This window comes from Petromyzon marinus, chromosome 43, assembly GCF_048934315.1.
Source record: "Petromyzon marinus isolate PM22_M1 ecotype Great Lakes invasive population chromosome 43, UKy_Petmar_22M1.pri1.0, whole genome shotgun sequence".
Taxonomy (NCBI): Eukaryota; Metazoa; Chordata; class Hyperoartia; order Petromyzontiformes; family Petromyzontidae; genus Petromyzon; species Petromyzon marinus.
This window is the reverse complement of record NC_133709.1, coordinates 9,323,702-9,351,473: the sequence shown is the minus strand read 5'-3', so window position 1 is coordinate 9,351,473 and position 27,772 is coordinate 9,323,702. Positions and strand designations below refer to the sequence as shown.

Genomic DNA, 27,772 nt, shown 5'->3' with positions numbered 1-27,772 from the left:
GATATTCGTCACTGATGTTGGCCACGATTGGCTGGGAACTGCGTGAGATTGTCTCGTGGCTGCATGAGATTGTCTCGTGGCTCGGTGAGATTGTCTCGTGGCTGGGTGAGATTGTCTCGTGGCTGGGTGACATTGTCTCGTGGCTGGGTAAGATTGTCTCGTGGTTGCATGAGATTGTCTCGTGGCTGCCTGAGATTGTCTCGTGGCTGGGTGAGATTGTCTCGTGGCTGGGTGAGATTGTCTCGTGGCTGGGTGAGATTGTCTCGTGGCTGGGTGAGATTGTCTCGTGGCTGCATGAGATTGTCTCGTGGCTGCGTGAGATTGGCTCGTGGATAGGTGAGATTGGCTCGTGGCTGGGTGAGATTGTCTCGTGGCTGGGTGAGATTGGCTCGTGGCTGGGTGAGATTGTCTCGTGGCTGGGTGAGATTGTCTCGTGGCTGGGTGAGATTGTCTCGTGGCTGGGTGAGATTGTCTCGTGGCTGCATGAGATTGTCTCGTGGCTGCGTGAGATTGGCTCGTGGCTAGGTGAGATTGGCTCGTGGCTGGGTGAGATTGACTCGTGGCTAGGTGAGATTGGATCGTGATGCTCGTGAGATTGGCTATAAGTTACGTGTGTGAGAAGTGATTATCACGTTGGGCTAATTACAAAAATGCTGTATATCAAGGTAGAGATGATCAGGCCCATATAATGCGTGGGATGTGGCGACGTTCACACCGCGAGTCTCGGCGTGAGAGGCGAGTTGTCCCACCCCTGGGTCGATGAGGGGAACGGTGCTGACATTTCAGGTCTGGTGAAGATCCAGTTGAGAAGGTAACAATGTTTGGCGGGAAATGTCGCCTGGAATCAATAACTAAAAAAACCCAACGGACGGTTTTTAATCCCGGGTCGATCAATTGAGTACCATTTTGTGGAGATTCAACAGTACTGTAGGTACAAATAATCGTTAGACTTTTTCTCGTCATGGAAATGTGGAATTTCCACCAAGCAGACACTGTCAGAGCAAGTGAGACACTGTGGCTGGACCGAAGCAGCCCATAATTTCTCAGTATAGATCAATAAAGTACTATTGTTGAGAAGCCAACTGTAGCTGTGCCCTTTCGCGACGCTGGTTCCTGCCATACGAATGAGGAATTTCCACCACTGGCTCGATCCTGCAAATATACACATAAAGTACCCGCTTGTGCAGACATACGGTACATGTGTGTATTGCACATCCGCCTTTGTCTCCCGAGTACTGATGCTTTATACACACCGCATCGGATGATTTGTTTGAAGGTTGAGTCACCCTAACGGAGAACCAGGACAGGTTCTGCTACAGGGCAGGAAATTTCTCACCACTGACATTCACCGTGGCCAGGAATCAAGATCAGGTTCGCCGGGTTTACAGCGAAGTGCGCTCACCACAGCGCAGCGGCTTCTTACAATAAAAAAAGATAAGACAAGCGCCCGAACAGGGACTTGAACCCTGGACCCTCAGATTAAAAGTCTGATGCGCTACCTACTGAGCTATCCAGGCTCATGCGTTCACAGGGGCAGCACAAACCGTACAACAAACACCCCCCACCCCTGAGTCGACACGCAGACTCGACATGTTGATAGCGAGCACAGACGAAGGCCAAAACGGCACGTGAGGAAGTTATTGCCAGCAACCATTCCCGGCCACCTTTGTCTCCCCAGTTCCGCGAATATTTACACACAGCACCGGGCACTCGTTTCAAGGCTGAGTCGACCCAGGAAGAGGTTAATTCAGGACCGGTTCAGATATTCGTCACTGATGTTGGCCGTGAGTGGAAATCTCACACACCTAATCATGCAATTAATTCATAGGCTTTAACAGACTGGGAAAGTGCCGTGAGCGAGCACCTTATGAAAGCCGGTACAGCACGCGATGGGGGTGGGGTGGCCGGTACCACGCACAGCCACCTTTGTCTCCCCAATGCTGATATTTACACAACGTTCCAAGCACTCATTTAACGCTGAGTCGACCGAGGGAAGGTCCAGGATCGGTTCAGATATTAGTCACTGATGTTGGTCATGATTGGCTGGGAACTGCGTGAAATTGGTTAGTGGCTGCATGAGACGAGCTAGTGGCTGTGTGAGATTGGCTCGTGGCTGAGTGAGATTGGTTATTGGCTAAAAACAAAAATGCCGTAAATCAAACTAGAGATGATCACGCCCGTAAAATGCGTGAGATGTGGCGACGTTCACACCGCGAGTCTCGGCGTGAGAGGCGAGTTGTCCCACCCCTGGGTCGATGAGGGGAACGGTGCTGACATTTGAGGTCTGGTGAAGATCCAGTTGAGAAGATAAGAATGCTTGGCGGGAAATGTCGCCTGGAGCTAACAAATTAAAACAAACCCACGAACGGTTTTTAATCCCGGGACGATAAATGAGTACCATGTTGTGGAAATTAAACAGTATTGCAGGTAAAAAAATTCGTTATACTTGTCCTCGTCATGGGAATGTGGCATATTCACCAAGCAGACACTGTCAGAGCAACTGAGACACTGTGGCTAGACCGAAGCAGCCCATAATTTCTCAGTATAGATCAATAAAGTACTATTGTTGAGAAGCCAACTGTAGGTGTGCCCTTTGGCGACGCTGGTTCCTGCCATACGAATGAGGAATTTCCACCACTGGCCTGATCCTGCAAATATACACATATAAAGTACCCGCTTGTGCAGACATACGGTACACGTGTGCATTGAACATCCGCCTTTGTCTCCCGAGTACTGATGCTTTATACACAACGCATCGGGTGATTTGTTTGAAGGTTGAGTTACCCCAACGGAGAACCAGGACAGGTTCAGATACAAGGAAGGAAATGTCTCACCACTGACATTCACCGTGACCAGGAATCAAAATCAGGTCCGCCGGGTTTACAGCGAAGTGCGCTCACCACAGCGCAGTGGCTTCCTACAACAACAAAAACAATCAGACAAGCGCCCGAACAGGGACTTGAACCCTGGACCCTCAGATTAAAAGTCTGATGCTCTACCGACTGAGCTATCCGGGCCCATGCATTCACAAAGGACAGCACAAACCGAACAACGAACACCCCGAGACTCGACATGTTGATCGCGAGCACCGTCGAAGGCCAAACCGACACGTGAGGAAGTCATGGACAGCAACCACACCCGGCCACCTTTGTCTCCCCAGTTCCGCGAATATTTACACACAGCACCGAGCACTCGTTTAAAGGCTGAGTCGACCCAGGGGGCGATTCATTCAGGACCGGTTCAGATATTCGTCACTGATGTTGGCCGTGAGTGGAAATCTCACACACCTAATCACGCACTTAATTTATAGGCTTTAACAGACTGGGAAAGTGCCGTGAGCGAGCACCTTATGAATGCCGGCACAGCACGCGATGGGGTTGGTGTGGCCGGTGCCACGCACAGCCACCTTTGTCTCCCCAATGCTGATATTTACACAACGCTCCAAGCACTCATTTAAGGCTGAGTCGACCGAGGGAAGGTCCAGGATCGGTTCAGATATTAGTCACTGATGTTGGCCATGATTGGCTGGGAACTGCGTGAAATTATCTAGTGGCTCCGTGAGACTTGCTCGTGATGCTGGTGAAATTGGTTAGTGGCTGCGAGAGATTGACTAGTGAGATTGGCTAGTGGCTGCATGAGACTAGCTAGTGGCTGTATGAGATTGACTAGTGGCTAGTGGCTACATGCGATTGGCTAATGGCTGCGTGAGACTGGCTCATGATGCTCGGGAAATTGGCTCGTGGCTGAGTTTGATTGGTTATTGGCTAAAAACAAAAATGCTGTATATCACTGTAGAGATGATCACGCCCGTAAAATGCGTGAGATGTGGCGACGTTCACACGGCGAGTCTCGACGTGAGAGGCGAGTTGTCCCACCCCTGGGTCGATGAGGGGAACGGTGCTGACATTTGAAGTCTGGTGAAGATCCAGTTAAGAAGGTAACAATGCTTGGCGGGAAATGTCGCCTGGAAAGGCGGATGTGCAATACACACATGTACCGTATGTCTGCATAAGCGGGTACTTTATATGTGTATATTTGCAGGATCGAGCCAGTCGTGGAAATTCCTCATTCGTATGGCAGGAACCAGCGTCGCGAAAGGGCACAGCTACAGTTGGCTTCTCAACAATAGTACTTTATTGATCTATACTGAGAAATTATGGGCTGCTTCGGTCCAGCCACAGTGTCTCAGTTGCTCTGACAGTATCTGCTTGGTGGAAATTCCACATTCCCATGACGAGGACAAGTGTAACGATTATTTGTACCTACAGTACTGTTGAATTTCCACAAAATGGTACTCAATTTATCGACCCGGGATTTAAAACCGATCGTGGTTTTTTTTATTTAACTCCAAGCGACATTTCCCGCAAAGCACTGTTGCCTTCTCAACTGGATCTTCACTAGACCTCACATGTCTGCACCGTTCCCCTCATCGACCCAGGGGTGGGACCACTCGCCTCTCACGCCGAGACTCGCGGTGTGAACGTCGCCACATCTCACGCATTTTACGGGCGTGATCATCTCTACTTTGATATACAGCTTTTGTGTTTTTAGCCAATAACCAATCTCAGTCAGCCACGAGCCAATCTCACTCAGCCACGAGCCAATCTCACTCAGCCACGAGCCAATCTCACGCATCCATTAGCCAATCGCATGTAGCCACTAGCCAATCTCACAAAGCCACTAGCTAGTCTCATGCAGCCACTAGCCAATCTCACTAGTCAATCTCTCGCAGCCACTAACCAATCTCACGCAGTTCCTAGCCAATCATGGCCAACATCAATGACGAATATCTGAACCGATCCTGGACATTCCCTCGGTCGACTCAGCCTTAAATGAGTGCTTGGAGCGTTGTGTAAATATCAGCATTGGGGAGACAAAGGTGGCTGTACGTGGCACCGGCCACCCCACCCCTATCGCGTGCTGTACCGGCTTTTATAAGGTGCTCGCTAACAGCACTTTCCCAGTCTGTTAAAGCCTATAAATTAAGTGCATGATTAGGTTTGTGAGATTTCCACTCACGGCCAACATCAGTGACGAATATCTGAACCGGTCCTGAATGAACCTCTCCCTGGGTCGACTCAGCCTTAAACGAGTGTCCGGTGCTGTGTGTAAATATTCGCGGAACTGGGGAGACAAAGGTGGCCGGGTGTGGTTGCTGTCCATGACTTCCTCACGTCCCGATTTGGCCTTCGTCAGTGCTCGCGATCAACATGTCGAGTCTGGGTGTCGACTCAGGGGTGGGGGGTGTTCGTTGTTCGGTTTGTGCTGCCCCTGTGAACGCATGGGCCCGGATAGCTCAGTCGGTAGAGCATCAGACTTTTAATCTGAGGGTCCAGGGTTCAAGTCCCTGTTCGGGCGCTTGTCTTCTCTTTTTATTGTTGTAAGACGCCGCTGCGCTGTGGTGAGCGCACTTCGATGTAAACCCGGCGAACCTGATTTTGATTCCTGGCCACGGTGAATGTCAGTGGTGAGAAATTTCCTGCCCTGTATCTGAACCTGTCCTGGTTCTCCTCTGGGGTGACTCAACCTTCAAAAAATTTACCCGATGCGGTGTGTATAAAGCATCAGTACTCGGGAGACAAAGGCGGATGTGCAATACACACATGTTCCGTATGTCTGCACAAGCGGTTACTTTATATGTGTATATTTGCAGGATCGAGCCAGTGGTGGAAATTCCTCATTCGCATGGCAGGAACCAGCGTCGCTAAAGGCCACAGCTACAGTTGGCTTCTCAACAATAGTACTTTATTGATCTATACTGAGAAATTATGGGCTGCTTCGGTCCAGCCACAGTGTCTCAGTTGCTCTGACAGTGTTTGCTTGGTGGGCATTCCACATTACCATGACGAGGACAAGTATAACGATTTTTAAAATCTGATGCTTTATACACACCGCATCGGGTGATTTGTTTGAAGGTTGGGTCACCCCAGCGGAGAACCAGGACAGGTTCAGATACAGGGAAGGAAATTTCTCACCACTGACATTCACCGTGGCCAGGAATCAAAATCAGCTTCGCCGGGTTTACAGCGAAGTGCGCTCACCACAACGCAGCGGCTTCTTACTACAATAAAAAAAGATTAGACAAGCGCCCGAACAGGGACTTGAACCCTGGACCCTCAGATTAAAAGTCTGATGCTCTACCGACTGAGCTATCCGGGCCCATGCGTTCACAAGGGGCAGCACAAACCGAACAACGAACACCCCCCACCCCCCACCCCTGAGTCGACACCCAGACTCGACATGTTGATCGCGAGCACCGACGAAGGCCGAACCGGCACGTGAAGAAGTCATGGACAGCAACCACACCCGGCCACCTTTGTCTCCCCAGTTCCGCGAATATTTACACACAGCACCGGGCTCTCGTTTAAAGGCTGAGCCGACCCAGGGGGAGGTTCATTCAGGACCGGTTCAGATCGTCACTGATGTTGGCCGTGAGTGGAAATCTCACACACCTAATCATGCACTTAATTTATAGGCTGGGAAAGTGCCGTTAGCGAGCACCTTATGAAAGCCGGTACAGCTCGCGATGGGATTGGGTGGCCGGTACCACGCACAGCCACCTTTGTCTCCCCAATGCTGATATTTACACAACGCTCCAAGCACTCATTTAAGGCTTAGTCGACCGTGGGAAGCTCCAGGATCGGTTCAGATATTCGTCACTGATCTTGCAAAAGACAAGTACACCAAATAACAGCAACCGCCAATCGCCATTAAGTGACTGTGATGTCAACACGGCGCTTGTGCCAGGCTAGGTGCACCTGGAGGCCACATGCATTTTTGGAAGGCTCTCTCTGACTGACTGAGATGACCGCCAGATGCACCATCTGAGCTCCCTACTGCTTCGTTTTATCCACCCGGCGCTCCGCTCGTTGTTGTGAGCGTTGCTCCTCTGCCCTCCGTTGTTTATGGAGGTTGACTGCCTGCAACTGCCCAGTAGCGTCCTTCACGAGCCTCCTCCATCGAGGTCGATCTTGACACCGCTGGTACCAGTCATAGTCAGGTACACTCAGCTCCACATCCTCCTGGACCACATCACTCCATCTCCGCTCTACCCGGTTTCGTGCTCGTTTAGCTCCTTTATCCGGCCAAACAAAAGCTGCTTGGGCATGCGGTGGCTGGGCATGCGGGCTGCATGACCCAGCCAACGCAGCCTCACCTGCCGGAGGGGCTCACCGATGGGATTTTGTCCAGATCTTTCAAGGATTTGTGAGCTCCTCACACAATCTAGTCTGGTTAAACCCAGGATGGGTCATAGGCAGGCCAGCCTAAATGTTTCTAACCGGCGAAGATGCTCCGTTAGGGGGGTCCACGTTTCGCAAGCATAGGGAAAGAATGACTGTGGCGGAGAAGACCTGAAGCTTCGTTCGGAGCGACAGACCAGGTAGCTTCCACACAGCGTTACGCAACCAATGAAAAGATAATGCCGCTCGACTGATTCGGAGTGAGACCTCTGCTGTTAAACCGGAGCCGGTCATGACCACACTGCCCAGGTATGGGAAACTCTCCACTCTCTCTACAACTGCCCTATCACCAATTGGGAGTTGTGGGGGTGGAGTGTCCGATGGTACAAAATATCCAGGCAGGTGCTTAGTTTTGGTGGGGCTGATGGTAAGTCCCCACCTCTTAATGGCTATTGAAGGCTTCACGACCTACGTGGTCGAAAAATATGTTAAATAATGTGGGAGCCAGAGGACAACCCTGTCGCACCACAAGGTGTACAGGGAATGGCTCCGACTCCCAGCCACGTAGTTTTACCCAGGCCCGCTCACCATCATGATGGTCCTTAATGATCGTGAGCAGAGTGTCAGGGACTCCGAAAGCATGAAGAACAACCCAGAGCCCAGGCCTACTGATGGCATCATAGGCAGGCGCATCTTACAGAGGACAAGTCGATGGTCAGTGGGCAGATCAGCTGCACGGTAGGTCCTGGTGTCAAGGACATGGGCCCGCATCCGCTGTTCCGTCACTATGTAGTCCAGCAGATGTTCTTGCTTGGACTCGGCATGCATCCTTGATGTTGTGTGGATGCGCCAATGCCGGAACAGCGTGTTGGTAATTACAAGCCCATGGGCTGCACACAAATCTAGCAGCCTCCTGCCGTTGTTATTGATCTGATCTGGCCCATGCCTTTCAATCACTCCAGACCAGGTGCCAGCTTCATGACCAACTCGGGCAATGAAGTCACCCAACAAGATGACTCTATCCCGAGGGGCCACTTTAGCCAGCACCTGTGACAGGTCATAGAAGGCATGTGACTCATCGGCCTTGCCTGCATCCCTCCACGGATGTTCGTCTTCGGTGGGGGCATAAGTAACCACGACCACCACTCCTCGCCTCTGGTTGATGGGAAGGTGAGCCCAAAGTAGCTTTGGGCTTACCTCACCGCCACGCTCCCACGCCCCCTTCATTCAGAAGAAGAGCCACTCCCTGTTGTTTGGCAGTCTCCTGCCCCGAGAAGAGGACTGTCCACCCCTCATGGTGGCAGGAGCCAGAGCCGGTCCACCGGACCTCCTGAATACCACAGATATCCAGGCGGTACCGGTCCAGCTCCCGACAGAGGAGTGGCAGCCTCTCCTCCGCAGTGAGCGTTCGAACATTCCACGTGGCCACACGTAGTGGTTTTTTGCTGTTTCTGGAGGAACCCCGAGGGTAAGGATTCAGTCTCCAGGCTCCGCCAAATGGGGTTTGGCCAGGAGACGGCATAGACGCCTGTCTCCCTGGTGCCTCCGGGCAAGCTTATTAATTATTATTTTCCGTCGTGGTTTTGTGGCAATTAATTGAAGGTGGAGGGGTTACCAGCCCCTCGCACCCGTCCAGAGCCCCAGTTTGGCCGCTGTGGTGGTTACAAACGGAGGACATGAGTGGAAAGGCCAATCTCAATTGACCTTCCCCCCACAGCACTGCCCACCACAGCGTTACCACCTGGTACCATGAGGAGGTAGGGGGTTGTTTTTGCCGTACACACATGTACACATAGATCCCGCGTATAGCCTAACAGACTGTAGGGGGAAGTGCTGTTAGCGAGCACCTATAAAGGCCGGCACGGCACACGAGGAGGTGGGTGGCCAACACCACACCCGGCCGCCTTTGTCTCCCTATTGGCGATGTTTACACATCGCACCGGGTTCTCGTTTAAGGCTGAGTCGACCTAGGAGATGCCCAGGACCGGTTCAAACAATCGTCCCCAGTGTTGGCCGTGAGCGGGAATCGAACCCGGATGGCCAGGTTCGTAACGCAGCGAGCCAACTGCGACACTACCGCTCCCCATGCACACACACACAAACAGACACTCATGCATGTGTAGAGGTGTTATGGGAGGGTGACACGCGGTTGGAGGCGGGTGGCCACAAACACGTCCGCTACGGCCACCACCCTGGGGGGCTGTGGGGGACGCTGTGATCCCTCCCAGCCCCGCCTCTCAGTGAGGGACAGTATAAAAGGTGGAACCCGGTGAGCTGAGAGGCAGTTCGACTCGAGCAAGATGAAGAGCCAGTGAAGAAAGAAGATCAACTAGCCAGACCCTGGAACTTCCTTTGGCCCGCTGTCCTTTCGAGGGCCGGGCAAAGCAAGCCAGGGTGCGACACCAGAGCCCCGAGGCCCGATGTCCTTCTGAGGGCCGGACTCGTGGGGCTGGTGAAAGAGGACCAGGATAGAGGGAACCAGGGAGCTAGCGTGGGCTAAAGCTCGGGGAACGTTCTCTCTATAGAGTACGGGTGAAGAGGCCGTTAACTCTTCAAGTATCAGATTCGCCACTGTAATTGAAGCGTCTGTAATAAATACGTGTTGCCTCCAATGAACAGTCTCCGACGTCAATAAGGCCACTACACGTGTAGAGGTGTTAACTACTCACTGTTCGGTAACCTGCATTGCCATTAGGTATCAAAAGGGCATTGCAGCGTTACCTCTGGGTACATAACGGTTGGGGTCAGACGAGGTGAAGTGGAACGTAGCCACAGTTTGGTAAGAACCAATCAGACAGTTCCACGTGGGAATGTGTGATTGGTTAGACCTGGCCACAAACGGGTATAAGCAGGGTGACCGCGCCGAACGCGGGGAGTTCTCTCCCTACACGAAGACCGAAGCCTGGGCTGAAGATAGCCAGGACCCTGGACCCAGCCTTCCAGCCCTTCTGAGGGCTAAGGCTCGGCGCATCCAGTGGTCAAGACCCACTGGGCCAGCGGTGGGTCAGATAGCCTCCCCTAGGTCCCAGCCGGAGGATTCTAGGATAGCGGTAGACGTGTGAGTAAGTCCCGCCAAGACAGGAGGCTGTACCTCCTTAGGTATCAAGAGACCTGTGTGTAGGTCCCGCTAAGTCCGGAGGCTGTACCTCCTTAGGGTATCAAGAGACCTGTGTGTAGGTCCCGCTAAGTCCGGAGGCTGTAACTCCTTAGGGTATCAAGAGACCTGTGTGTAGGTCCCGCTAAGTCCGGAGGCTGTACCTCCTTAGGGTATCAAGAGAGCTGTGTGTAGGTCACGCCAAGTCCGGAGGCTGTACCTTCTTAGGGTATAGGGTGAGGGGACCGTATACCCCTCTGTGTGTAAAGGACTGTGTAAGAGAAGTATTACAATAAACAGAGTGTGCCTCATAAGAAGTTTATTCGTCATTATAAACACTACACATGCAGAATCTATCCAGTGACCAATACCTGCCTCACCTGAACGCCCATCCCACGGCCCACTCCCCGCCTCCCCACATCCCATGCGCTTTTAACCCACCCCCCTCTCACCCAGGCTCAAGAGAGACGCAGGCGAGAAGACAGCACAGACCATTGCAACAGGTGTGTACAGGTATTGTTCTCTGATAAGCCAATAGACGCAACCTCACCTGTGTAGTGTATACATCTCACCTGTCGAGCTAATACACCTACATCTCACTTGTCTAGCTAATACACCTACATCTCACCTGTCTAGCTAATACACCTACATCTCACCTGTCGAGCTAATACATCTACATCTCACCTGTCTAGCTAATACACCTACATCTCACCTGTCTAGCTAATACACCTACATCTCACCTGTCTAGCTAATACACCTACATCTCACCTGTCTAATACACCTACATCTCACCTGTCGAGCTAATACACCTACATCTCACCTGTCTAGCTAATACACCTACATCTCACCTGTCTAACTAATACACCTACATCTCACCTGTTGAGCTAATACACCTACATCTCACCTGTCTAACTAATACATCTACATCTCACCTGTCTAGCTAATACATCTACATCTCACCTGTCTAACTAATACACCTACATCTTACCTGTCTAGCTAATACACCTACATCTCACCTGTCTAGCTAATACACCTACATCTCACCTGTCTATCTAATACACCTACATCTCACCTGTCTATCTAATACACCTTATCAATTTATTATTTTATTCTCATTCTACGTGACTTTACCGAAAGAACCAAAGAAGATGAATCATTGCAGTCACGAAAGCTTTAAATCGAAACCAAAGGATATCTTTGTGTTGCTCCGTTGAATGCAGTCCTGTATGTTTAATTTTATTTTATGTGTTCGTTAATTTCCAGGTGACATTTTTCCCGCCAATAAATGTTCTTTTCTCACCTTCTCAACTGGATCTTCACCACACCTCCTGTCCTGTAACCTGCAGTCCTGTATGTTTAATTTAATTTTATTTGTTCTTTAATTTCCAGGTGACATTTTTCCCGCAAATAACAAAAAAATTGTCACCTTCTCAACTGGATCTTCACCACACCTCCTCAAATCCCCTCAGCGACCCGGGGGTGCGACCACTCGCCTCTCACACCGAGACTCGCGGGTGTGAACGTCGTCACATCTCACGCAATTTGACGGCCGTGAACATCTCCACTTTGATATGCAAGCAATTTTTGTTTGGAGCCAACCGTGATAATCACTTCTCTTCTCACGCACGCAACCTCTAAGAAGAATCTCACTCAGCTGTTAGTAAACTCTCTCGAACACAACGAAGCAATTTCAGCATCATAACTCGCCAATCTCACTCAGCTATTAGTCACTCTCACGAACACAACGAACCAATTTCAGGATCATAACTCGCCAATCTCACGCAGCTATTAGTCACTCTCACGAACACAACGAACCAATTTCAGGACCATAACTCGCCAATCTCACTCAGCCACCAGTCACTCTCACGAACACAACGAACCAATTTCAGGATCATAACTCGCCAATCTCACTCAGCTGTTAGTCAACTCTCACGAACACAACGAACCAATTTCAGGACCATAACTCGCCAAATCTCACTCAGCTGTTAGTCAACTCTAACGAACACAACGAACCAATTACAGGACCATAACTCGCCAATCTCACTCAGTCACTGGCCAAACTCAACGCGCCGGGCTCGCCATGGGGGCCAAATGCTGCTCCCTCTGCTCCATCTGCTCCATCTGCTCCCTCTGCTCCATCTGCTCCATCTGCTGCTGCTGCTGCTCGGGTAGCAAGGGGAGAGGCGAGACGAGGCGCTCGGAGGGAGACGGCGCCGCGTGCGAGGACAAGAAGAGCAGCGAGAGGTTCCCCGCGCCGGGGAAGAAGCAGGTCCACCACAACGAAACCTTTGACAACATCTACGAACACTCCCCTGCGCCTGCACGGTCACCGACGCCGCCGCCGCTGCCGCCGCCGCCCTTGCCCGAGCGCCGCCGCTACGTGGCGCTCCGAGCCTTCGAGTCGCCCGAGTCGAACGTCCTGAGCGTGGCCGAGGGCGCCGCGGTCGAGGTCCTGGACTGCGACGTCGCGGCCGGGTGGTGGTGGTGCAGGGCGGGAGGCGACGGCGGGGAGATGGAGCGGAGGGCCGCCCCGACGCAGCGAGAGGGCTTCCTGCCCGCGTCGCTCGTGGCTCCCGTCGACAGCGTGGAGGCGCAGGAGTGAGTTGGTGGCGTGGAATCGTCATCGTCGTCGTCGTCAGCATGAGTATCTTACCGTCATCATCAGCATGAGTTGTTGTTGTCATCGGCTGAGATAGGAAGCGTGGAAAGTTGGTGTGAAAACGTCGTCGTCACAATCATCATCATCATCCTGAGTACCGTCATCATCAGCAGCAACAGCAGCAGCAGAATTATTATTGTCATCATCATCATCAGCATGAGTATCTTACCGTCATCATCAGCATTAGTGTTGTTGTCATCGGCTGAGATAGGAAGCGTGGAAAGTTGGTGTGAAAACGTCGTCGTCACAATCATCATCATCATCCTGAGTACCGTCATCATCAGCAGCAACAGCAGCAGCAGAATTATTATTGTCATCATCATCATCAGCATGAGTATCTTACCGTCATCATCAGCATTAGTGTTGTTGTCATCGGCTGAGATAGGAAGCGTGGAAAGTTGGTGTGAAACGTCGTCGTCATAATCATCATCATCATCCTGAGTACCGTCATCATCAGCAGCAACAGCAGCAGCAGAATTATTGTTGTCATCATCAGCAGCATGAGTATCACCATCAGCTGCACGAGCATCATCGGCTGCAGAATCATCATCATCATAGCGTGGAGGCGCAGGAATGAGTTTTGCGGAGCTTTAAATCGTGCTGGTGGTGGTTGTGGTGGCGGCGGCATATCATAATCAGCAGAATAATCAGCAGCAGAATTATCATCATCATGATCATCGCCAGAATCGCCATAGATAGGAAGGCGCAGGAGTTGGTGGGACATCATCATCAGCATCATCATCAGCAGCAGAATCATCACCACAGATAGGAAGCGTGGAGGCGCACGAGTGAGCTGTCAAATCCTCGTGGCGGTGGCAATGTCAGCATCATCATCAGCAGCACCATCATCATCAGCATCAGCGGTACCATCACCGTCCTCACCAGCAGCAACAACATTATTAGCAGTAGCGCCATCGTCATGAGCCGCAGTAGAATTTGCATCATCAGCAGAATCATCATCGTCATTGATTTCCGAACTGGTCCAGGGCCTCCCTTCCCCCAGGTCGACTCCGCCCTAAGATGAGTCCAGTACCTGGTGCGGTGTCCATTAAACATCAGCACTGAGGAAGACAAAGGCGGCCGGACGTGGTGCTGTGTCCGGCCTTCATAGGTGCTGAAACTCGCTAACAGCACTTGCCCCTACAGTCTATTAAAGGCGACACGGGTGGGGGGTCGTCTTGTGTCTCTGTGCGTGCAGTTGGTACTTCGGGTCGCTGTCTCGGTTCGAGAGCAGCTCGCGGCTGCTGGGGAACCCCGTGGGAACCTTCCTGGTTCGAGACGGGGGCGTGGGTCAAGAGCACACGCACGTGTACACTCTGTCGGGTGAGTGTGACTGTGTGTGTACTCTGTCTGGTGAGTGTGACTGTGTGTGTGTGTACACTCTGTCTGGTGAGTGTGACTGTGTGTGTGTGTGTACACTCTGTCTGGTGAGTGTGACTGTGTGTGTACACTCTGTCTGGTGAGTGTGACTGTGTGTGTACTCTGTCTGGTGAGTGTGACTGTGTGTGTGTGTACACTCTGTCTGGTGAGTGTGACTGTGTGTGTGTACACTCTGTCTGGTGAGTGTGACTGTGTGTGTACACTCTGTCTGGTGAGTGTGACTGTGTGTGTACACTCTGTCTGGTGAGTGTGACTGTGTGTGTACACTCTGTCTGGTGAGTGTGACTGTGTGTGTGTGTACACTGTCTGGTGAGTGTGACTGTGTGTGTGTACACTCTGTCTGGTGAGTGTGAATGTGTGTGTACACACTGTCTGGTGAGTGTGACTGTGTGTGTGTACACTCTGTCTGGTGAGTGTGACTGTGTGTGTTTGTGTACACACTGGTGAGTGTGACTGTGTGTGTGTGTGTACACACTGGTGAGTGTGACTGTGTGTGTCTGTGTGTATACACTGGTGAGTGTGTGTGTGTACACTCTGTCTGGTGAGTGTGACTGTGTGTGTACACACTGTCTGGTGAGTGTGACTGTGTGTGTACACACTGTCTGGTGAGTGTGACTGTGTGTGTGTACACACTGGTGAGTGTGACTGTGTGTGTACACTGTCTGGTGAGTGTGACTGTGTGTGTGTGTACACACTGGTGAGTGTGACTGTGTGTGTACACTGTCTGGTGAGTGTGACTGTGTGTGTGTGTGTGTACACACTGATGAGTGTGACTGTGTGTGTACACTCTGTCTGGTGAGTGTGACTGTGTGTGTGTGTACACACTGGTGAGTGTGACTGTGTGTGTACACTATCTGGTGAGTATGACTGTGTGTGTGTACACACTGGTGAGTGTGACTGTGTGTGTACACACTGTCTGGTGAGTGTGACTGTGTGTGTGTACATACTGGTGAGTGTGACTGTGTGTGTGTGTGTACACACTGGTGAGTGTGACTGTGTGTGTGTACACTGTCTGGTGTGTGTGACTGTGTGTGTGTACACACTGGTGAGTGTGACTGTGTGTGTGTGTACACACTGGTGAGTGTGACTGTGTATACATACTGGTGAGTGTGACTGTGTGTACACACTGGTGAGTGTGACTGTGTGTGTGTGTACACTCTGTCTGGTGAGTGTGACAGATCTTTGCGTACCTCCGAAATGGATGGCCCCTCTCTCGTGTGTTCCAGACGAAATATAATAATTATTGTAATTATCACAGCACGACTGCTGTTCCTAATGATGACGGCTGATTGAATAACTCGCGATGACGACGACGACCGCTCGAACCAACAACAACCCCGATGAAAGCTCCCCCCCCCCCCCCACCCCCGGTGACCGCGATGACAACTCGCGGGCCCTCGTGGCTCTCATTGTGACGTCGACGATGACGAGCGCAGCCATTGTTGTGATGACGATGACGACACTCCCCGCGTTGCGTGACCTCACGCAGTGCTGGTGGCGCCCGGCGAGGTGAAGAACTACCGCGTGCACCGCTCGGACGAGGGCTTCTACATCAAGCGCGGCAAGGCGTACGCCAGCGTGCATGAGCTGCTGCTGCACTACCACGCGCGCGACGGCAGGCAGCTGCCCGTGCTCACGCAGCCCTGCGCCAAGGTCACGGCGGCTGGCAAGCAAAGCAGAGGGGGGGGGGGGCTGGGGGGGAGAGAAGTTAGGAGCCGAGGTAGCAGCAGAAGCAGCAGGAGCAGCAGCAGGAGTAAGAGAGCAGTCCTGGTAGAAGCAGGAGTAGAAGCAGGAGTAGCAGCAGCAGGAGTAACAGTAGCAGGAGTAGCAGCAGGAGGAGTAGCAGCAGCAGTAGTAAGAGAGCAGTTCTAGTAGCAGCAGTAGTAGCAGCAGCAGGAGTAGCAGCAGGAGCAGCAGGAGTAGCAGCAGCAGGAGTAGCAGCAGCAGGAGTAGCAGCAGGAGGAGCAGCAGGAGTAAGAGAGCAGTCCTAGTAGAAGCAGGAGCAGCAGCAGGAGTAGCAGCAGGAGGAGCAGCAGGAGTAAGAGAGCAGTCCTAGTAGAAGCAGGAGCAGCAGCAGGAGGAGTAGCAGCAGGAGTAGCAGCAGCAGCAGGAGGAGTAAGAGAGCAGTCCTCGTAGCAGCAGGAGTAGCAGCAGCAGGAGGAGCAGCAGCAGCAGGAGCAGCAGCATGAGCAGCAGCAGCAGGAGTAGCAGCAGGAGCAGGAGTAAGAGAGCAGTCCTAGTAGCAGCAGGAGTAGCAGCAGGAGCAGCAGGAGTAATGGAGCAGTCCTAGTAGAAGCAGGAGTAGCAGCAGGAGGAGTAGCAGCAACAGCAGCAGGAGTAAGAGAGCAGTCCTAGTAGAAGCGGGAGTAGCAGCAGCAGGAGTAGCAGCAGCAGGAGTAAGAGGGCAGTCCTAGTAGAAGCAGGAGTAGCAGCAGCAGGAGTAGCAGCAGGAGGAGCAGCAGCGGGAGTAAGCAGTACTAGTAGAAGCAGCAGTAGCAGCAGCAGTAGAAGCAGCATTTAGTCGTAGCAGCATTAGCACCACGAGTAGCAGCAACAACAGTCGAAGTAGTAGTAGCATCGGAAGTAGTAGCAGAAGTAGTAGCAGCAGTAGCAGCAACAGAAGTAGCAGTCGTGGTAGTTGTCGCAGCAGTAGCAGGAAAAGTAGCAGTAGCAGCAGTAGCAACAGCAGCCATCTCCCACACATCCCCCACACGGTGTTTGTGTGTGGCCTTAAAATAAAGCAGAATAGGCAACGTTTCGGGCAACGCACCACTGCGAACGCAGCAGCATCACCAACAACACAATTTGCTCAATCGTAAATAAGCCTTCTCGGCCGAGGCAATGAGTTCAAGGGCCATGCGCACGCCTGCCCATGGCGTCACCGTGCCACGGTATGACGATGGCGATTACAGTGACGATGACACTGCGGTGATGATGGTGATGTTGAGGACGATTTTCACAGCTGTAAACCCACACGGCTTATAGCCCGTATTCTTGTACGGGGAAATTGAGTTTGCAGATCCATACGGCGTACGGCCGTCATCAATACGGGGAAAAAGCTATTTTTGTCTATTTGTTTGTGTTCCTCCCTTGTGATGGGACTTTGTAGGATGAACGTTGAAATGTAAAATGGCACGGGGTGACTGATAATGTCTGAATTGGTCTGTGAATAAGATAGCCACTGTTAGGGGTTGACAGGTATCAATTTTGAGGATGCTGATGAGAATGTTGATAACGATGTTGTTGACGATGTTGATGACGATGTTGACGACCATGTTGAGGACGATATTGATGATGTTGTTGTTGACGAAGTTGATGACGATATTGATAGTTATGATGTTGTTGATGAAGTTGATGACGATGTTGACTACGAAGTTGATGACAATGTTGATAGCGATGATGTTGTTGACGATGTTGATGACGATGTTGACGAATAATGTTGAGGACGATATTGATGATGTTGTTGTTGACGAAGTTGATAACGATGTTAATAGTGATGATGTTGTTGATGAAATTGAGGACAATGTTGACTACGAAGTTGATGACGATGTTGAGGACGATGTTGATAGCGATGATGTTGGTGACGAAGTTGATGACGATGTTGATAGTGATGATGTTGTTGACGAAGTTGCTGACGATGTTGATAGTGATGATGTTGTTGACGAAATTGATGACGATGTTGATAGTGATGATGTTGTTTACGAAGTTGATGACAATGTTGAGTACGAAGTTGATGACGATGTTGATAGTGATGATGTTGTTGACGAAGTTGATAACGATGTTGATAGTGATGATGTTGTTGACGAAGTTGATGACAATGTTGAGTACGAAGTTGATGACGATGTTGATAGCGATGATGTTGTTGACGAAGTTGATGACGATGTTGATGACGACATTGACGACGACGACGACATTGACGACGATGTTGATGACGACGTTGATAGCGATGATGTTGTTGACGAAGTCGATGACGATGTTGATGACGACGTTGACGTTGACGACATTGACGACCATGTTGGCCTCAGGAGGTGCAGTCCGACGTGATGTCTCCGCACCCCAAGTGGGCCGAGTGCTGGGAGGTGAACCCCTCACACCTGCATCGCGTGCGGACACTCGGCAAGGGCCAGAGTGGCGAGGTGTGGAAGGGCGTCTACCAGGAGCGCTACCACGTGGCCGTCAAGACCCTCCACCCCGGTGCGCGCGTAGGTTCGCTCGGCCTGAAATAGCCGGCCGTCAACGCCGGCGGTTCGCGCATTGCCCCTGAAGTGGCCAAGTTGGGCTGTCGGGGAGGTTCATGAGAATGGCCGTGTCAGAGACACTGAGCCAGCACTGCTGACAGCCTGGGTTCAACTCTCAAAGTTCTTAATGGCCGTGTCGGAGAAAGAAATCCAGCACTGCTGTTAGCCTGGGTTCAACTCTCAAAGAGGTTAATTATGGCCGTGTCAGAGACACTCAGCCAGCACTGCCGGCAGCCTGGGTTCAACCATTCAGCATCCCAAAGTTTTTTGCGAAAATCTAAATTTTTATCGCTCAGTAAAAAAAACACACAATTCCCATGCTCAACTTCTGTTGCGGGCACAATGGGCGGGGCTACCAATGTAGTGGGCGGGACCTATGAGCATAGGGTGGGGCCATCGACAACACCAGGCCACACAGCGGGCAGTGCTAGCCGTTGAGTAGGCGGGGCTATGCGAAAGTAGGCGGGGCTGACAGGGATGGCCGCTGCCAGCCCCCCATGTGTCTGGGTCGAGCATCCTGTTTGAGCCTCCCAGACGTGTGTTGACCGATGCTAATACAGGTCATTATTAACAGATTCCTCGGTCTGTGTTTACATGTGTGTGCGTGCGTGCATGGGGAGAGGTAGCATGGCGGTTAGCACGCTGCGCTACGAAACCCGTTGTCACAAGTTCGATTCGGTGATTATCTGAACCGGTCCTGGGCCTCAACAACGAGTACCTGGTGCGTAAACGTTACCGCCGGGGAGGTGGTCGGGCGTGGTGCTGGCCACCCACCCCCTCGTGTGCCGTGCCGGCCTTCCTAGGTGCTGCTCCTCGCTAACAGCACTTGTCCCAAGAGTCTGTTAAGGCTATACGGGGGGGGGGGGGGGGTCTTTGTGCGTGTTAGGTGTTTGCTTGTGTGTGTCTTAGATGTCTATGTGTGTTGGCCACCCACCCCCTCGTGTGCCGTTGCAGCCTTCATAGGTGCTCGCTAACAGCACTTGCCCCAACAGTCCGTTAAAGCTCTACGGGTGGGTCTTTGTCTTCGCGCGACAGGCCTGCCGGTGGAGGAGCTGCACAGGGAGGCGCAGATCATGAAGACGCTGTCGCACGAGAACCTGCTGCGCCTGTACGCAGTGTGCGTCCACGAGGGCCACGTCTCGCTCATCACGGAGCTCATGCGCGGCGACCTGCAGGCCTTCCTGCGCAGTACGTCTCTTCTCCTTCTTATTAGTCTCTCGTACGGCCGATGTAGGTGCAGAGGAACGACCGCAGTCTCACATTCGGGTGGTCACAGGCAGCAGACGACCGCGTTCGGAGCAAAGCGGTTCGGGGCACTGCTTCGTTTTACGTTTTACGGTCCGGTTCTGCATGACCTCAGTTGCGCACTCCCGGAGAGTTTCTCATTTTCCATTTGTGCATCATCAGGTATCGGCAGCTGCCACGGTTTGTGCGCTGGATGGGACTGAGGGTGGACCATCAGCTTCGTGGAAGGTCACACCCAAGAATATCCCTGGGTTTGATCTTCCACAAAGCTCATGGTCCGTACAGGCTTGCCGGCCGGTACGCCGCGCCCTAACCTAACAGTGGCGGCATCACAAGGCAAATATCCCCCGCGTAGCCTACACTGACTGCTAGGGGCTCCTGTGAAGGTCACGCCTACGAAAGCGCCTATGGCCAGGACCACGCTCGGCTGCTGCCTTTGTCTCCCCAAGTTCTACTTGCTTGCACGTGGTACCAGGTACTCATTTAGGGCCGAGTCGATTTAGGGAAGGCCCAGTTGCCAGTTCAAATGATAACTACTGATGTGAGCCGCGGTCAGGAGTCGAATTTGGGTCGTCTACGGCGCTAACCACTATGCTACAACGAACCATAGTCTTAAATAATGAAAAAGACAAAGATCCCCCATGTAGCCTTTACCAGGATATTGTGGAAAATGATGTGAGAATGCACGTATGAAGCCCGGAATAGGGGTGGTGTGACCAATACACCACGCCTGGTCGCATTTGTGCTAGTGTACCAGGTACTCAGTTAATGCTGAGTCGACCTAGGGGAGGTCCACGACCAGCTGAATTATTCTCCACTGTTTTTTGGTCGTAAGCGGGGAATCGAACTCGGGCGGTCAGGTTCGCAGTGCACTGCGATAGCCACTGCACCACCGCTCTGCAGGTAGTGCCAGACGCACCTGCTAATTATCGTGACCTGCACGTCTGAGACGCGATTTGTTGGATTGGCTCGCCGAGCTCATAAATGACGTTACACATGTACACATTGGGTGCGATGTGCAAATCTGTTAAGAGCCTCACTTCATAGGCTTGCTCAATCCGGACGGTGCTAAATTAAAAATGAGGCAACCGAGCAGACCAGCACGTGGTGTGCATGATGCAAATACAAAAAAGGAACGTAAACCCAGGTCATTGGGATTACGGCTCTACCCACGTTACCGCAACCAGTTGTGTCTGGGCCAATAGCTTTTCCTGGTGCCTGAACCCCTTTTTGTGTTAAGTTTGAAGTCCTTCCCCCGCACCCCACCCCGCAACCTCCGATACGCGCGGTTGGCTAAGTACGGTGCAAAAGAAGTTCAGCTTGCACTAACGTGACGTGGTCACCTTGCAAGAGACCCGCTCGAGAAAGTGGATTTGGCAAGCTTATAAATGTTAGCGTGGGAGACACACGCTTTTATTAGTCGTCGTTGTGGAGGGAGCGCAGGGTGAGGTTCGTGGTTCGAACCCGACGGACGACCCGGTTACTACTGCAGTGTGTATTCACAGCGGCGGTCAAGGTTGTCGTGACGTTCTTTGTGTGTGTGTGTGTCGGCGTCAGGGTTCCGCAAGAAATATATATTATTCAGATCTGCAAAAATTACTCTCCCAGGATACGTAAATTGGAAAAACGATGCATAGCAAACATTGCCCCTCCCTATTTCCTATTTGCGAAACTACTGCCGACTGCGTGAATCATGATCGACTGATTGATTACAGGGTCAGACCGTGTGCGTAACTACCGGCGAAAGGTCCGTGCCTCATTGGTTAAAATGTTGTTGTGGATCGCTGTCCGGCAGCAACACAGAAGATGCCGCTGAAGCAGTAAATTCATTGGCACTTTCTTTGTAGCACGTCACAACTTTATTAATCGGCTGTATCATGTGCAGGATGGTGTACGAAACGCATTTTACACACCGGTCGATCTGAACCCCCCCCCCCCACCCTGAAAAAGATTAATTACGAATACACTGGTCCCTCGGTTAATGATTTTAATTGTTTCTACGAAAACCATCGTTAATTGAAGTTATCTTCAATCGATTGTAGGAAATACATGTTAAAGGCTGAATTTGTTCCAAGACGATCAGAAGTTGACCTTTTTCACCAGAAAAAGTTGCTCTCAAAACGCTCACATTAAGAGCACTGATTGGCTGAGGTCTGCTGAGTCCACTGAGGAGCCCTCCGATTGGCGAAAATTTGCGGCCGCGTCATATCGTAAACATCGTTGATCGAAAAAAATTCGTAAATCGAAACAATAGAACCGTATGGGAGGAGGATGGTTAATCAAAATCTCATTAATCGATGGCATCGTAAACTGAGGGACCACTGCAATACTATTGGCCACGGAAGCTAACGTGTAAAATGTTACTGCAGACTATGTGAAACGTAGCGCCTTTCATGGTAGCGCTGGACTATGGCATGAACGCCACGTGTAACGGGCGGATTTATTGGACGTGTTTTCACATTGAGACTCGCTTAATGGCCACGCTCTCGCCCAGCTTGTAAATTCTAACCCCGCGAACTACTTGGGGGCAATCATTGACGGGAGCGTGAAGTGAAGGTCGAGCCTGCGTGGGTGGCGAGTCGGGGGAATTGCCCGTTGTAATTTGCACTGGGAGGACGAAGTTCATGGGGGCGGCTGGGACTAAATCAGCCAGTTTGGAAAGGTTCAGCTCCTTGACGGTCTCAACTCGGCCAACAATGACTGCACGCACACATTAAAAAAAAACAAAAAAAACACCAGTACCAAATTCGGCTGAATTCCAGCTCTGAGAATTGAGAATGTTGGTTTAACTACCAACGCGATGAACATTTCCGTCCGGAGCACGGAAGGTTGTGGCAAGTGTTGCCTCTTCGTGTCGATAAGCGGTTATTTCAAGGTACATCATGAATATATATATACCATCAGCCTTGGGGAGAAACAATGAAGAAGATGGAGAGAAGAAACCAAGCCAGAGAAAGCAAGAGAGAATCGGGTGTATTTAGGCAGGTGGTTTAGACATCACCATGGTATCCGAATCATGAACAGCGCTAGTTGGCTGGCCGTTCCACAGCCACAACAGAAGGCCCGGGACAACCGTCGTACGGAGAGCCGCGTCCAAAGAAACACGCAGGACACCGGCCATTGCGGAACGAAGCCTGCCGGATGGTCACCCATACGGGGGTCGTATGTGAAGTCAACAACACCTTGAGTACCTCGTAGAAAGGCACTTTATAAAATGTGATTTATTTTTACTTGAAGGAGATCTCAAAAGCAGTTCTGTGATATCCGCTTCCACAGCACCGGGGGCGATGCTCTGTCCTGCGAGAGTTTTGAACGGATTCCTTGTCCCGTGACGCGACGTGGATATTGTTTCACTTGTTTACCCAGAAAAGCCTTACTGAGTGTCGAGACTATTTTTCAGGAGGGTCCTGCCAAGCATTCAATTAAGTAGCTTGCGAGTGATTCTCCCTCATAATAGGGTTTTCCCCCCTTTTTTCTGGCAACAAAACTGAAACCTTTTTTTACGAGGATTCATGTCTGCATTAACCACAATACTTGCAGTCAAAATGCAAACAAAAAACATACTATGATAATATATGCATTGTCCTTGAAACTGATTGGTCCAGATGATGATGATTCTCTCTCATTTGGCAAATTTGGATATCACTAACATGTACCGACAAAACCGTGGGAGCAAAGATGTACAGCAGATCATTGGAATTTACTGCACCGCCCTCAACATAGCGCCACCACAGCATACAACAACCTGGATATCGCAGTTGCGATACGTGTAAACAAGAAGACCAAAAAAACATTTGTGATATCTTCATTACAATCCTAACTATAACGGAATCATGACTCCTAACGTTCAACCTCTAAACGTAAAATAGTTTAATTGATTGACCCATCGCCTGTGACCTCTGCGCCCCCACCATTGCCCTTGTCCCTGGCAGGTGAGGAAGGCCGTGGGCTGCACCTGTGCGAGCTGCTGCACCTGGGTGCACAGGTGTCGAGCGGGATGGAGTACCTGGCGGCGCGGGGGTTCGTGCATCGTGACCTCGCCGCGAGGAACGTGCTCGTCGATGCTTCGCTGCGCTGCTGCATCGGCGACTTCTCGCTCGCTCTCGCACACGTGCGCGTTGCCACCATTCTGCACTCGCGTTGCCGCCATTTTACATGCATGTTTCCGCCATTTTAGAAAAGTTACCACCATTTTACACACGCGTTGCTGCCATTTTCCAAATGGGGGGAGTGGGGGGGGGTACGTGAGGGGGCTGGGTGAAGAGGTGAACTAAGGCCCAGCTGCAAGTTGATGAAGGGAGAGGCCCAGGCCGGTTCAGGTGTAACGCCGCGTACCAATCCGTATAGCCCGTGTGAATGAGGCCATCCCGTCGCTCCATCTCCACGGTGGGTGTCCTCTTGGGGCACATTTCCCAACTTCAGCTGCAGCTCCATCACCATTCTCGACCACCAACCATCGTCCATCCTCGCAATTCAACTCCCTGAGCAGGACCAATCACACGACGATGTCTCCACACTCGATGTGACGCCCCTCACCCGTGTATGTTCTGTGATCTGTGCCGCGCCGCTCCTGCCTCTCGGTACATTTACAAGTGCGCACCTTTCCCGTTGCTTCTTTGCAAGACTTTTCAGCTTTCGTTCCGTTTTCTTTGTCAACGGGCAATGTGCCCGACCCATAGGTCGCAGCGGAGTGATACGCATCTTGGGACTCACGAAGCCACATGCTAGCTTTGTGTGTTTGTGATTAGTCAGGAAGATTAACCGACAAAACCGCTGAATCGCGATACATTTCCTGTAAGATCATATCAACTTTACTGGGGGGTGGTGAGGCGAATGTTTTTTGTTGACGTCAACATCGGAAAATGCATGTACATTTCCGTATGTACGTGGTGTGGTATTTTTACATTGTTAGGATTTGTGTACCCAGCAAAAAGTTATCTTATAGATAACATAGAATTTGATGGGATGAGTGTAGGCTGAGTTCACCTAGGGAAGGGGTCCGAAACCAAAATAACATGTGGCAAAAAAAAAACCCTCAATATTTCATGAGCCGCAATGCATGTGAATATCGCGACACGAAATTGTCGAGATCACAACTACCTCGCCTAAAATCAATAACGAATCTGAAAGATAACAGCTGCGGAAAAAACCCACGTGCGGTATTGCGTTAATGACGTGACTGATGACATCATCGTCGTCATCATCGATGGCGCTGCCCCCACCCCCGCCAGGCCCAGAGCTCACCGATGGGGAAGATCCCCACGCGCTGGACGGCCCCAGAGGGCCTCACCGGCCAATGCTTCACCACCAAGTCCGACGTGTGGTCTTTCGGCGTGCTGCTTTACGAGATCTTCACCTTCGGACAGCGTCCCTACTCACGTAAGCACCGACAGAGCCTCTAGGCCAGGGGTCGGCAACCTATGGCTCGCGAGCCAGATGTGGCTCTTTTGATGACTGCATCTGGCTCGCAAATAAATCTTAGCTGACATTTCTTAACATGATAAGTCTTATAAGTCGACCCCTGCTCTAGACAGTGACAGGCTGACTGGTCTCTGATGGGGTCTCTAGACAGTGACAGGCTGACTGGTCTCTGATGGGGTGTCTAGACAGTGACAGGCTGACTGGTCTCTGGTGGGGTGTCTAGACAATGACAGACAGACAGGTCTCTGATGGGGTCTCTAGACAGTGACAGGCTGACTGGTCTCTGATGGGGTGTCTAGACAGTGACAGGCTGACTGGTCTCTGGTGGGGTGTCTAGACAATGACAGACAGACAGGTCTCTGATGGGGTCTCTAGACAGTGACAGGCTGACTGGTCTCTGATGGGGTCTTTAGACAGTGACAGGCTGACTGGTCTCTGATGGGGTGTCTAGACAGTGACAGACAGACCGGTCTCTGATGGGGTCTCTAGACAGTTACAGACAGACCGGTCTCTGATGGGGTCTCTAGACAGTAACAGACAGACCGGTCTCTGATGGGGTCTCTAGACAGTAACAGACAGACCGGTCTCTGACGGTGTCTCTAAACAGTGACACAAAGACAGACCGGTCTCTGATGGGGTCTCTAGACGATGACAGAATGACAGATAGACGGGTCTCTGTATGGGGTCTCTAGACAGTGACAGACTAACAGACCCACCTGCTTCATCCTCCTCTTCTTGCGCCTCTCCGTGCAGACATTCGCAACAACCGGGACGTGCAGGTGGCCGTGCTGTCCGGGTACCGCCTCCCGCAGCCGGCGCGGTGCCCCTCGCCCGTCTACGCCACCATGGTGGAGTGCTGGAGCGAGCAAGAGGAGGCGAGGCCGTGCTTCTCGGTGCTGCGGGAGCGCCTGCAAGCGCTCCTGCGGCTGGAGCAGGACAACGAGGAGTGACCTCCTGCGACCCCCCCGCGAACCCCTATGAAGTGGACGGCGAATATTGCGACTGATGTGAGAGAACTAGCGGAGAGGAAGATCGTAGGGGCACGTGACCTCCCGCTCCAGTTTTTGCTCCTCTCTTCGTAGCCCACCATGCGGGCCCCTCTATCCAGCCCACGCGCAGTACGCAGCCGGCGCAGTTGCACCGTCTGCACGCTTGACGGCCGCGTCACCGACGATAGTGGAGCCACAGGTTCCCGTAGACAGAGGCCCTGCTGCAAGGAATTACAAAGTTCCCCCCCAGGGTGGTGCACTGCTAGCTGAGAGCATTCACAATGGGAATTTCTTCAATCCTGACTCAGGCTTAGTGAGAGTCTATAGTTTCTGTCCAGTCGCCAAAGACTACACAAAAAAAATGACGTATTTGGTTAAACTCTTTTAAATTCGTATCATTCCAGCTCTGAGAATTAACAAACGTGTGTATATATTTGTTTTCATTGCCATGCAATGTATATATATGTTTTCATTGCCATGCAATGAAAACGCTAAATAGGCTTGATGTGACCAAATCACCCAGAAGATGCACAGGCCTCATCGGATCTCAAGCTAAGCAGGTTTGAGCCTGGGTAGTGCTTGGATGGGCGACAACCACGCATGAAAGGGTGTTATAGGCTGCTTTGAGGCTGCATTGTGAGCTGTAGAGGGCAGGAGCGCAGCCAAATACATTGCACACTAAACCAGAATGGTGAAGTATGGTCAAATAACCTCTGCGACCTGTGTGCTGTTGGGAGGCCCTCATACAGCAGTGGATGGAACAAATGTTCTGTACATGAGGAGTTTTTGTATCATGTGTAACCTCAGGTTGTCTTTTATATGTTTTTTTCTATTTATACTCCTACATTGTGTATATAAGTTCTGGTGAAATATGTACTTTATACGAGACCCGTTCGTAAGTGGAACGGTTCGTAAGTCGGAACACAATAATGTACTGTGTTTAAATTGCACAATACAGTCAGTGTCATAAAATGTGCTGAGGTTAAACCAAAACTCACGATTAAGAAGAAATGTACATTTGCATTTGACGCTGTAAATAGTTTCTGCGGTTCGGTTCGCAAGTGCGAGTTCGCATTCGCAAGTCGGGTGGTTAAAAAAATATATCTTACGGAAGCTTATTCATAAGTAAGGATTGTTCGTGAGTCGGGCGTTCGTAAGTCAGATGGTGAAAAAGAAATATGTTCGGGAAGCTCGTTTTTAAGTGCGGATGTTCGTAAGTCGGATGGTTAAAAAAAATACATGTTTTATGGAAGCTCATTCGTAAGTGCGGATGTTCGTAAGTCAGGCGTTCATACGTCGGGGGGGGGGGGGGGGGGGGACTGCCTGTATATCAACTAACAAGCCTTCACATGACCGACCTCATGTACGAGTGCAGCACTGCGTGTGAGCGCAGTGGTTGGCGTAGTGGTTAGCACGCTTCGCAAAGAAGCCGGCGACCTGAGTTCGAGTTTCCTAGCCACGGCTAACATCAGTGGCGAGTGGTGTCTGAACCTTGCCCTGGGCCTTCCTCTGCCCACTTCAGTAAACCAGCACTGATCAGCGTGGTGAAGGATGAACTTTTTTCG

The 27,772-nt window shown here is 51.4% G+C and overlaps 1 protein-coding gene and 4 non-coding genes across 5 annotated transcripts; 2 read left to right on the top strand and 3 right to left on the bottom strand.

The window, feature by feature from the left end:
• Positions 1 to 1,444: 1,444 nt before the first annotated feature.
• On the bottom strand, positions 1,445 to 1,517 carry TRNAK-UUU (transfer RNA lysine (anticodon UUU)). Its single transcript has one exon. It is a non-coding gene; the product is annotated as a tRNA-Lys (tRNA).
• A 1,427-nt stretch (positions 1,518 to 2,944) lies between these two features.
• Positions 2,945 to 3,017, bottom strand: TRNAK-UUU (transfer RNA lysine (anticodon UUU)). The gene has a single exon. It is a non-coding gene; the product is annotated as a tRNA-Lys (tRNA).
• Positions 3,018 to 5,285: 2,268 nt separating this feature from the next.
• TRNAK-UUU (transfer RNA lysine (anticodon UUU)) lies at positions 5,286 to 5,358 on the top strand. The gene has a single exon. It is a non-coding gene; the product is annotated as a tRNA-Lys (tRNA).
• Positions 5,359 to 6,086: 728 nt separating this feature from the next.
• TRNAK-UUU (transfer RNA lysine (anticodon UUU)) lies at positions 6,087 to 6,159 on the bottom strand. The gene has a single exon. It is a non-coding gene; the product is annotated as a tRNA-Lys (tRNA).
• Positions 6,160 to 16,036: 9,877 nt separating this feature from the next.
• On the top strand, positions 16,037 to 27,513 carry LOC116951385 (tyrosine-protein kinase Srms-like). Its single transcript, XM_032969922.2, has 5 exons — positions 16,037 to 18,508; positions 19,588 to 19,740; positions 23,730 to 23,908; positions 25,029 to 25,176; positions 25,972 to 27,513. Exons 1-5 carry the CDS (start codon positions 18,358 to 18,360, stop codon positions 26,166 to 26,168), a joined length of 828 nt encoding a protein of 275 aa, XP_032825813.2. The 5' UTR covers positions 16,037 to 18,357; the 3' UTR covers positions 26,169 to 27,513.
• The last annotated feature ends 259 nt before the right edge of the window (positions 27,514 to 27,772 follow it).

Bases quoted from the DNA above. Each gene is read 5' to 3' on its own strand.
- LOC116951385 (XM_032969922.2), top strand. From the start codon at position 18,358: ATGTCTCCGCACCCCAAGTGGGCCGAGTGCTGGGAGGTGAACCCCTCA. The intron at 18,509-19,587 runs GTGCGCGCGTAG...TTCGCGCGACAG, and splicing joins CGTCAAGACCCTCCACCCCG to GCCTGCCGGTGGAGGAGCTG. The intron at 23,909-25,028 runs GTGCGCGTTGCC...CACCCCCGCCAG, and splicing joins TCTCGCTCGCTCTCGCACAC to GCCCAGAGCTCACCGATGGG.